Source organism: Beta vulgaris, chromosome 6 (assembly GCF_026745355.1).
Source record: "Beta vulgaris subsp. vulgaris cultivar EL10 chromosome 6, EL10.2, whole genome shotgun sequence".
NCBI lineage: Eukaryota > Viridiplantae > Streptophyta > Magnoliopsida > Caryophyllales > Amaranthaceae > Beta > Beta vulgaris.
In genome coordinates this window covers 64,435,555-64,446,046 of record NC_079207.1, presented here as the reverse complement: position 1 = coordinate 64,446,046, position 10,492 = coordinate 64,435,555, and the positions used below count along the sequence as shown (strand labels likewise).

Here is a 10,492-nt window from a genome sequence, read left to right as displayed (position 1 = left end):
ATGTACGTACAACGTATAATCTAGCGGATTGTTTTACAAAGGCCTTGGCTAGAGATAATGTAAAGAGGATGGCAATCGGTTTAGGATTGGAGCCCCTCGAGAATCACGAATGAGGGAATCTTAACTTAACGCCCAATATGACGTTGGGTCTTAAGTTCAATAAGATTAATTTCTTCATTTAGATGATTGTAGAATTTATTCATCCTAAGTTTATAGTTCTATAACTGTGTTGTATAAGGAGGTTGTATAACTTAATAGGTCTCTTGTTTATGCTTTTCACAGTAGCATGTATTTTAGAGATCTACCTATGTAAGTGTGAAGTTTAGCCGCTTCAAGGAGCTAATGGGGCATAGCTTTGATACACTTATGAATAGATATGGACACAAGGCTTTATGTGTCGGTTTATAATGAGTTTAAGTAAATTTATCTTGTGTGTATAGTATCTTCGGGTTTCCATTATGTATTGAAATTGGTTCAATCGTTATCGACACCAATTGGATACGGATACTTGGAATGTGTACTTTACTATATGAAAGTTCAAGTTTTATACACTTTCATTTACGCATGAGATGTTTGTTTTGATGTGTTTAGTGCTTATTATCTTTTAGAATACTCTAAATGGGGGAGGATTGTTGGATAATTTAGAGTATTTGGTTGATTGAATTCATGAAACGTATAACTTGAATTACATGGTTATGGTGTCGTTGTTCAAGTTACGTTAAGTATACACATAGATTGTTTATGGTAGAGTAAACAATGAAGAAATCATAAGGAGTGGCAGGTTATTGCACGCGACTTGCAACAACAGCCTCAGCTCGCGATGAACGAGAAATACATGAGGCTGGGCAGACCATTGGTCTCGACTCGCGACCACTGTCGCGACTCGCGACAGGCTCGCTCACGACTCGCGAGCTCTGTCGCGGCTCGCGACAGGAACCTGTTTTCTTCGTGGTTTTGTGCGATAATGAACGGTTTGACGGTTTCTTTTGTTGGATGTGTAATTGTGGCTTTCACCACAGGTGAATGAGGGAGTTTTTTCAGAACATTATTCTCTCAAAGGCACTTCTCTTAAGTCTCTCTCTAGATTGATCATCAAACACAAAAATCACAAAAACTTATTCTCATTTTAACAAGATTCATACGAGCGTGACTCTTGTTGTTCTTCTTTGTATCTCGAATTTGAATTCCGTGCAACCCGTGCTTCGTATAGGGTCGGAATATCACTTTTGGGAAAGTGTCTACACACGCCTAGAAGATTCATCATTCATAGTAATCATCTTTGTTACCCTTTACCGATTTCTAACAGTAAGTAAAGGAGACTGAGTTGAACACGAAGTTGTCATGATGAATATGTCAATTATGAGTTGGATTTCTAAGTGCATTAACATAGGCCAAGAAGGATGTTTATTACCATAAGATTACCGCCTTCGATCACGAGATTGGAGACACCCATATCCTAAGGCCTAAGCCACGAGCAGTCACTTTGAGAGTGGGGGTGGTAAGGGGAAACCCTCTCCCAAAATGTAAAATGTTTTTAATGAGGATCGAAACACAAGATGTGCATAACGACTAAATATATAACCCCTACGACTTAATATAAGTGACATCTCATTCACGATAATACCACTTAATGACGATTTTTGTACATCAAGGAGAGTAATTAGCCAATTCTCTACAATATGATTGAAAATTTTCCCCAAATGAAAGTGCAAGCATCAATTATCCAATTAGTGTGAAGTCTTATCAACTCTGGATCCACCAATTCTCGTACCAGTTTATCACTGTTAGTGTCTCCAACACACACAACTTCCAAACTCAAAAACTTCATCAGCTTGTTGTTCCATATCCTCCTAGCAATGGCAGCCACACTCTTTCTCCTCCCTTCTCTTGATTCCCACAACCACCACTTCACTTTTCAACACAAACCCTCTTCCAAATTAAAGCTTCAATCTTTCTCTTTATCTTCTCAAAAAAGATTCAATTTTTCCAACTTTAACTCCCCATTTACTTCTTTCTCCACATCTCACTCATCTGACCATCCTTCATCTCCAATTGACTATAACACCCAAAACCCACCAAGAATTGGGTGTTTTTTAACCAATCAAGAGCTCCAAAAGCTTGAATTCCTTGAAAATTTCACTTATTCTTGTAAATTACCATCTGGGTATTTGAGTATTAGAGTAATGAAGGACTTTGAATTGGATATAACTGTTGATTTGTTAGCTGTATCATTTGCTGAGTCCATGTTTTTGCCTAATATGAGTAAAATGTACCTGACTTTGTTGGGTTATTTGATTAAGCAGTATTTGATTGAGAGGAGGGGTTTAATGCCTCATTGTGCTACACTTATTGGGTTTTTTAGAGAGGAAAAAGGGGATGTTGATTGTGATTTTAATGGTGAAGGAAGAGAAGAAGAGTTGGCTGGGACAGTGGAGGTGTCTTTTGATAAGAAGGGTGCTAATGCTTCACCTCCTACACCAACCCCACCTAAGAATTCCCCTTACATATGTAACATGTCTGTGAAGGAGAGCCTTAGAAGGTGAAATTCTTTTCTTGATATCTTGCCTATTCTTTTTTGAGATATATATTCTTGTTGAGTGTTGAATGCTTATTCAATTTTGATTTCATGAAAATGTTGGTAAAGTTTATGATTTTGTGGACGTTCCACCACTTCTCCGTTCATTTCCAATACTAATCGTACTTAATGCCTGCTGCTCTGAAAAGGTAAATCAATAATGAAGGTAATGGTCCATGATCCAACTCGGAACCCGTTTCGAGAACTTTCTTTCATAGATTCACTAGAAGTGGTTAATGGTGGGGTTACCATTATCCTTTTTGGAGTGACGAATGCCCCCGAAAAATGGAAAAATTGCTTTTCTTAGGATTTGGAACTTGGGTGTGAAGGAGTTTATAGTGTGCAATTTGGTAGAAATTTGGTTACTGTGTATGCAGCTATATTATATCTTTTTGTTTGGTGTAAGATATTTTGTGAATTAGTTGCTTGAATTTTTTTTTGGACACTGATTTTAACATTGTTGTTGCCAGGTTAATTATTCGAGACCGATGAACATAATCTTATTGAATTTTCTTTTCTATGCAAAATATATATTTATTTGTATTAGCATAGGAATGGTTTACTCGATGGTGATAGAAATACTATCAACTAGGACCGCTTATGAAATTTGCCAATGCAAATTGCTTATGGTTTTAGTCATTGGTGTGCTTGCTGATACGTTGCAAGAGTTTTAGTCTGGCAGTCTGATGACGGGAAATGGCTATTGCATTATTGCCCACACATAAGTCTGTTTTCATAGTTGTAACAATATAAAAGCAGTTGGAGGTTCCTCAATGAGGCACCCCACCTTCCTTGGCTAGGTCCTGGTTTTGTTTCCTTTTTTTTTTTTGGTGGTGGGGGGGGGGGGGGGGGGAGTTATATAACTTGAGTGTTGTTATAATACATCACTAGAAAATCTAAAAGCATGTTAAAGCCAACTTTAGTTCTCCTGAAAAGTTAAGTTAGAATTGGGGGTTCCCAGTGAATTCTGAGTTTGATTATCTTGGGAGTCGCTATGAACTTTTCCCTTGGGTGGAAAACAAGGTGGAAAATGATCTTTCCTGTGGTTCATGTCCCACATCTCTGTCCTGTTACCTTTACTATTATTTTTCCTGATGATCATAATCATCATACTGCTGCTTTCTCTGCATTGTAATGTAATGTGTATCTGAGTGGAAGGTGCCTGTATGTGAGATGCTGAATTGCTGATATATTTTTCTTCCTCGAAAGGTTGGAGTAGTAATAAAATTTCTTAATCTATGGAATGTTATAAAATACAATATGTTTGCCTGGCATAGCAGACACCTTATGAGTCCAAAGTACTGTAAGCTCCAATTGATGATTGACTGCAATAGGGAATCAACGTTGCAAATTATATTATTCGACAGGAAAGTTTTATCATTTCTCTTGCAATGAACCTTCCCTGCATATGAAGAAATATCTCCTGAACAATATAATGAGGTTTTCTTCCTTTATAAAATATTATTGCAATCCTGGCATACCATACAACCAGCAAGAAGAGCCTTGACTATATGAGCTTTTGCCTTTGATTATCTCCTGAGTATCATTCCCTATCTCACCCAAAATTATCATTCGGGAATGAAATGTAAGCTAAAAGACATAGCTCTGACCAAATTTCTCTTAGATAAGCATAGTAACACAAATATTGATGATCTTCGTAGCTTGCTGACATTTTTCCTGCATTCAATCTTCTGTGGGGATTTACTGCTGGACTGCTTGCCGTAAACGCAGATTTTCTTTAGTGTGGCAGCAGGGTCCAGATGTGTTGAACTGATACTGGCTTAGATTTCCAAGTATGCTACACATGCTCTATCTTAGAGTTCTCAACCATATGGAGTTGGCGAGTTGCTTCACTTGCTGTAATTCCTCTCTATAAGGCGATCACAATTTTTTTACTGATAATACTAGCTAAAAATGTTTATCAAAAGAAAGCATATAGATTTACATCTATGCATGTAATTACTTGGATTACTTTCTTTTTAACCTAAGGATTCAACAAGAAATTAACCATCTATTGTTGGATGCTCGAATCTGTAATGTTTGAGAAACTATCATAAACTAGCTAGTGTCTGAGATATCATTGAAATTGAGTTGCTTACATTTCTATGCTGGTATAAAGGGTTAATGCTTATCGTTTATGATTGCTCGAGTTAGGCATGAAGGGAAATTGTTTTATATTTCAGGAGGGGCATTGGTTGGCATCTTCTGAAGGCAAGTGAGGAACTTGTATCTAAATTGAGTTCCTCGAGAGATGTCTACTTACATTGCAGAATGATTGATTCAGCACCATTAAGCATGTATAAGAAGGCAGGGTATGCCATTGTGAAGACAGACAGTTTTCTGGTCCTGCTCACCCTGCAGAGACGGAAACACTTGATGTGCAAGGAGCTTCCTGCTTTGAGCAAGCCCTTGGAGACGGTCATTGTTAGGGATGAAGAAGAAACATCATCTTCAATAGATGGGAGAGACTCAGAATCATTAGTGTTTGATGAGGTAGTGTTACTCTATTGAATTAGGAAATTGGATTATCAGGAATAATATTGCCCTTGCTTTTTCTTCCCCCTCTCAAACACACACACATACCACCAGATGAGGACTTGTGTGTGCCTGTGCATGTGCTCAAGTCTGTGCAAATAAGCTTTTTTACATGTTCAATTTCCTCATAGTTAACCTCAACTTTAACATGTTCTTCATGAGGTGGACTTTATTATGAAATTTCGTCTTACTCTTAACAATCAGGACAGTGAGGACTGATGAGACATACAATTTGATTCAGTCGTCTTCTCATCTTATGGATATAACCTAAACTAATTGTTTTCATTGCCATGAATTAAATAGCATGATTGTATGATCAAAGTATATTTTTATCTCCACCTTGAGGAAGATTTTATTTCCATCATAAAGAAGTCAAATAAGGATTGATTACTCCTTTTTCTTAGTCTGACTAGGATATGTTTCTTCTTTAATATATGCCACCCTTAAAACATTATTTGCAATCCTTTGCAAACAAGCACTTATATTGGTTAGGTTGATGACTAGCTAACCAATTTGGATTTATCCCTCTGGTGATGTAGATTTGTGATACTGGTTACTGAATTGCGTTGCATTATATCACACAAATTTTATATATACTTGCAATTTTCAAATATAATAATTCTCTAAAAGACCATTGACTGACTTCTATTGCACTTTAGGTTTTGCAGAGCTCTCTTGATATGGATGAATGATTCCAGCTTTCAGTGAGTTTACTCTTAATTTACTGCAATTACAATCTGTATGTGTATATATATATTGTTTCTTTCCTATTACCCTTGGAAATATAGATGTTACTTCTGGGCTGGGTTTATAAGAGAGATATTGCTGGAACTGTGCAGATTATTCAGTATTTCAGTTTCACTAATAAACTCAACACAATTGTAGTAAAAATACTAAAAGAAGACTTGTAAACTTTTATACCCACACCAACAAACACGAACAGAGCAAAAGCTTTTCCCTCTTTTTTGCGGGATAAACAAAATGAATTACTAGTGACTAAGACAACCAACATCTTATAGTTTTAAGGAATTTTGCCTGATGTTATGAGTGATTTGAACGACTATTAGAGTTCCTTGTTGCCATTCAGATCATCCGGAGGGTATGTAGAGCCATGCCTAAGCCTTTGGAATTTGTATGAAAAATTAGTTGGAGTTCTCTAACACACTCTGACATGGTTGGTCTTTCAGAACTATCAATCCGTACGCAACGTGATGCTAAATTTGCAAACATAGCTATTGATTCCATCGTGTAAGAGTTCCTTGGCAGCTCAGGATCTATAATTTTTCGCAGCTTCTTCCGGTCATTCAACATGTTCCTGGCCTGAAATATTTTTATTTAGGTGTCTTTTGTCAGTGCACATCCATGGACTTACATATAATCTTTTACAACTGTAACATACCTGTAATACAAGGTTTTGATCTGTTGGTCCCTGGTTTAGATTAATCGCAGAGCGTCCTGTCAAAAGCTCAAGAAGCACTACCCCGAATGCGTATACATCACTTTGTATAGTCAGTCTTCCTGTCTGTCACCAGTATAGCATCTCATTAGGAATTTTTTTTTTCAATTGATGTGATTAATTTCTAGCTAGACAATGAAGCATATGAAAGAGGACCTATCATTCCAATAAAGAGCAATTAAACTTTTTAAGGACAGAATGTAGTCCATAGTTTTTTAATTTTTGACTAGAAAATGTAAATTCAATATCTATGATGATTTTTATCAAAGCTTCCTGTCATTTGAACCTGAGACCTGGTTTCAAAACAAAATTCACACAAATTGGTCTTTTGGCCTTTCTATACAACAATAATCAAGCGTCCAAGCCTTAATGCCAGTAGGATAAAGTCAGTTTCATGAGGCCAAATTCTAGTTCTCTGGTGGTCATCCACGTAGAGTCATAGATGATGACCCCCGTCTCTATTTCCTTCTGTCAAGTGCTATATCTACTGCGACTGAATTTCATCACATAATTTTGACATCCTCTACTCTACTCATCTTTTATATCTCTATCATCACAACTCTCCACTAGCCTTACCGGTGCATCATCTACTCTGACGTCTCACATGCCCAAACTAATGTGACCGGTTCTCTCTTAGCTTATCATGAGGAATATCCCTCTCTCTCTTCTATTTCCTTCTTGCTTTCCGTTTGTAGTGCAGGAATGGGAAGTGGGGGTGGAGTGGCAGGGGTTCCTCAGAAAGATGGTAATTTGCAGTTCAAATAGTTGTTAAAGTAGTATTTGGCGCATGATCAGAAATACACCTATCTGAATGTGACCAAGATTTTTAGAATGTGTTGATAGTGCTGTACTGTTGTTGCCTTTTTACTTAAATTGTACCTAAGATTGGCTTGGAGTAGCTGCATCACGGTATCTGGCTCTTGGACGCTTGTCAAAGGTCCATCAACAACCTCTAGGATGTTTTGGTTCTTGTTATTTGTAACTAGAATGTAGAGTCCATCACCCGTTAAGATTATTACTTTTCACTTATACATCCTGCTGTTAAGAAACTTAGAGTGGGTACTAGGTCTGTCCGTCTGTGGTCACGAGGGTGTTGTTTCTTTTAAAAGTAGACAAGATTCATGCAGTTAGATTATCATCTGAATTCTGGTAATTGACTTGACCTTCCATGAAATCACCCTTACCAAGAAAAAAAAAAGGAGAAACTGGAAAACGAGGGAGGAAAGTTGAAAGTACAAATACTTGCATGTAATTTAGGTGTGAGATAGAAAGTTCGTAACTTCGGCTTGATTCTTATATGTAATATGCAGTAGAAGGAAACAAGCAATTCAATGAAAACTAAAAGCATACCGATGTATACTCGGGATCGAAGTAGCCAAAAGTGCCAAGTACATGAGCGGTTGCATAAGTCTCTTGTCCCTCTGGCATCAACTTTGCTAGTCCGAAATCTGATATCTGTGTAACAGCCACAGACCTGGTCAATAAACTGCTTAGTAGTACCAGAAAACACGGCTTTGTGCCTTTAGTTTTTTTACCTTTGCATCAAAGTTGGTGCTTAAAAGAATATTGGTGGACTTGAGATCTCTGTGGACAATAGGAATCCCAACTGCTGAACTTGAATGCAGATAAGCAAGCCCCCTTGCTGCCCCGAGTGCTACTTTAAGCCTTTTCGACCAATCCATCTTGTTTTCACCTATTTCAAACAATTTGTTTGATTAAATCAAGTAATAAGGACCTTTTGTGAAATGATATCTCTTCCAGATAAACTCACTGTTTAAGTGGTCCTGTAGGTTGCCATTCTGCATGTATTCATATACAAGGAATCTCTGCTTTCCATCGGCACAATACCCGATTAAGGAAACCAGATTTGGATGGTCCAGCCTGCTTAAAATATCAACTTCCACTCGAAATTCACGCTCGCCTTCTGCTTTTTTAAGAGGGGGAAGCTCCATTTTCTTGATTGCTACAATCTGCAGGGTCCACAAAGCAGCAGCATTCATTCAGCTCGAAGCTTGATGAGATTTTGATGGTAATCTTTATTTTGTAATATCATCTTTTTTCAGTTTAATTTCTTTCCATAAGAGTGAACCTTCTAAAAGACTAGATGGTGAAGTTCAAATTGAATCCTATGCTTTTGCTTAAATAGCTTATACAATTTGAGCCAACCAGTCTTTGCAAAGAAAAGAAAAGGTTGTGCTTTCGAAACCATACCTCTCGTGATCGAAGAGTGCCCTTGTATACCCGTCCGAAACCTCCTTTTCCAATGAAATTATCATCACTGAATGATTTTGTTGCTTCTTCCATCTCCTTGAGGGTGTAAACAGATGATCCTTGGCGTCTTTTTGCAGGTGGGTTCTGCTCCTCAAGTTGCCAGAATTCTGCAGGTTTGTAAATCCCTGAAAAAAGTTGTACATTTAATGATAAATTTCATGATTAACATATACCTTTTTCAATCAGTAATTGATAAAACCTCTTGTTTTCCAGTTTCATATAGCCTAAAAATGGACAATGAAAAGCAAGAATGTATATATTACAGGGTTCACCCTGATCCTGAGACTTGCTCCTTCTCCGTTTGTTCCATGCTGAAACAAAACCAAAGGGCATTATTTGGAACTCTAGTTAGTCGTTACTCGTGTAGAATAAAGCGCGCTGATTTGTCGTAACGAGCTTTGATTAGATCAAAGCAAACATATGTAAACCTTTTCTCTTCTGTTTTTTTTTTTTACTGTTATACATGCACTGTAAGACAACTAAAATATGCAAGTATGAGTTGTAGAATCCTTAAGAAGAGTACATAGAGAGGAAGTAAAAACTTGATTTGAAATATACTCCATTACACTAACCTTCCAACAACCTAGAGATTTTAGAGAAAGAAAGATAGAGAGTACTTTAAGGAAAAGGAAAAGCAGGAGTCTAAGGATCTGCATAAGTCTCTTTCATTTTTATCTTTTCTTTCTTTTTCTTCCAACTGATACTCTTGGAAGAGTGAAAAGATGTTTAGGGCTGTTGAAATGGCCCTTTCATGCAAAATTATTTAGAATTTGTCTACTCATTATTTCCTTCCATAATTTGTATGGTTTCTACTGTTTCTGTGTCTTTATAAACTGTTCCTTTTAGCTGCAATCATTAACTTTAAACTAGTTATTAGCCCCGGACGATCCGGGCGATGCTCCGGGTTATTAATATGTTCATGTCAAAAGAATAGCATCTAATGTTGCATAGTTTATTGGTTAGAACTTTTCTATATTAACTTGAGATCATGTAATCGAATTTCGTACGAAACATATTATTATTAATTTTTAATATATGGTGATGACATGAAATGTTACAAACTTACAACTAAAGACATAATGCCACGTGGCGTGTAGACTTGCTTAAGAAAGCTTTTTCATATATTTTTATAGTTTTGATTTTGTAATTTTGATGTGAGATTAGGTTGGTACATTAGGATATTGTTGGGCCACACGTTTGTTTTAGTGCTTTTCTGACTATGGTACAGAAACTAGATATCTCCTGCAAGAATTCTTTAAAATTTATTTTTAACTATTTTTTATTTTAATTCTTTTTTGTTTGTTTTAGCACATTTTAGATGATCTGTTTCTTGAAAGTATACAGTAGGGAGGAGAGAAATGATGGATAAACGATTCCATATTTCCAATGCAGATGAAATAGTTCATATAAATTAGGAGCATTTTAGGTTTATGCGGTAATTACTAAAAATCCTAATAGATGTATTTATAAGATCATCAACTTTTAAAGTACTTTATTTAAGCTATTATATTGATGTAAATGATATCTGTATGCACATATAATTTGTCCCGATCAAATGTACAAGACAAGGAAACACATAACTTAACCTAAAATAATTGTACAAGTGACAAAATAACGTATAATCATACTTTAACTTTCAATCCGCCATTATTATA

At 36.5% G+C, this 10,492-nt stretch overlaps 2 protein-coding genes across 4 annotated transcripts; one reads left to right on the top strand and one right to left on the bottom strand.

Moving 5' to 3' along the window:
- The first annotated feature begins 1,709 nt into the window (after positions 1-1,709).
- Positions 1,710-9,871, top strand: LOC104897435 (GCN5-related N-acetyltransferase 5, chloroplastic). The gene is made up of 6 exons (XM_010684309.4): positions 1,710-2,539; positions 4,759-5,068; positions 5,770-5,814; positions 8,357-8,595; positions 8,915-8,950; positions 9,051-9,871. The coding sequence occupies exons 1-3, from the start codon at positions 1,857-1,859 to the stop codon at positions 5,800-5,802; spliced, it is 1,026 nt and encodes a 341-aa protein (XP_010682611.2). The 5' UTR covers positions 1,710-1,856; the 3' UTR covers positions 5,803-5,814; positions 8,357-8,595; positions 8,915-8,950; positions 9,051-9,871.
- On the bottom strand, positions 5,996-9,241 carry LOC104897436 (probable serine/threonine-protein kinase PBL28). Of its 3 annotated transcripts, none has more exons than XM_010684311.4 (7): positions 9,101-9,241; positions 8,778-8,962; positions 8,338-8,536; positions 8,102-8,259; positions 7,917-8,021; positions 6,510-6,632; positions 5,996-6,430 (listed from the first exon to the last, which is right to left on the bottom strand). In XM_010684311.4, exons 1-7 carry the CDS (start codon positions 9,168-9,170, stop codon positions 6,194-6,196), a joined length of 1,077 nt encoding a protein of 358 aa, XP_010682613.1. In that variant the 5' UTR covers positions 9,171-9,241; the 3' UTR covers positions 5,996-6,193. The 3 variants fall into 3 exon arrangements, 2 of the variants coding, with proteins under 2 accessions (XP_010682613.1, XP_048502311.1); XM_048646354.1 differs by having other exon boundaries at positions 9,074-9,170; XR_007275179.2 differs by having other exon boundaries at positions 6,400-6,430; positions 6,510-6,628.
- Positions 9,872-10,492: the final 621 nt, after the last annotated feature.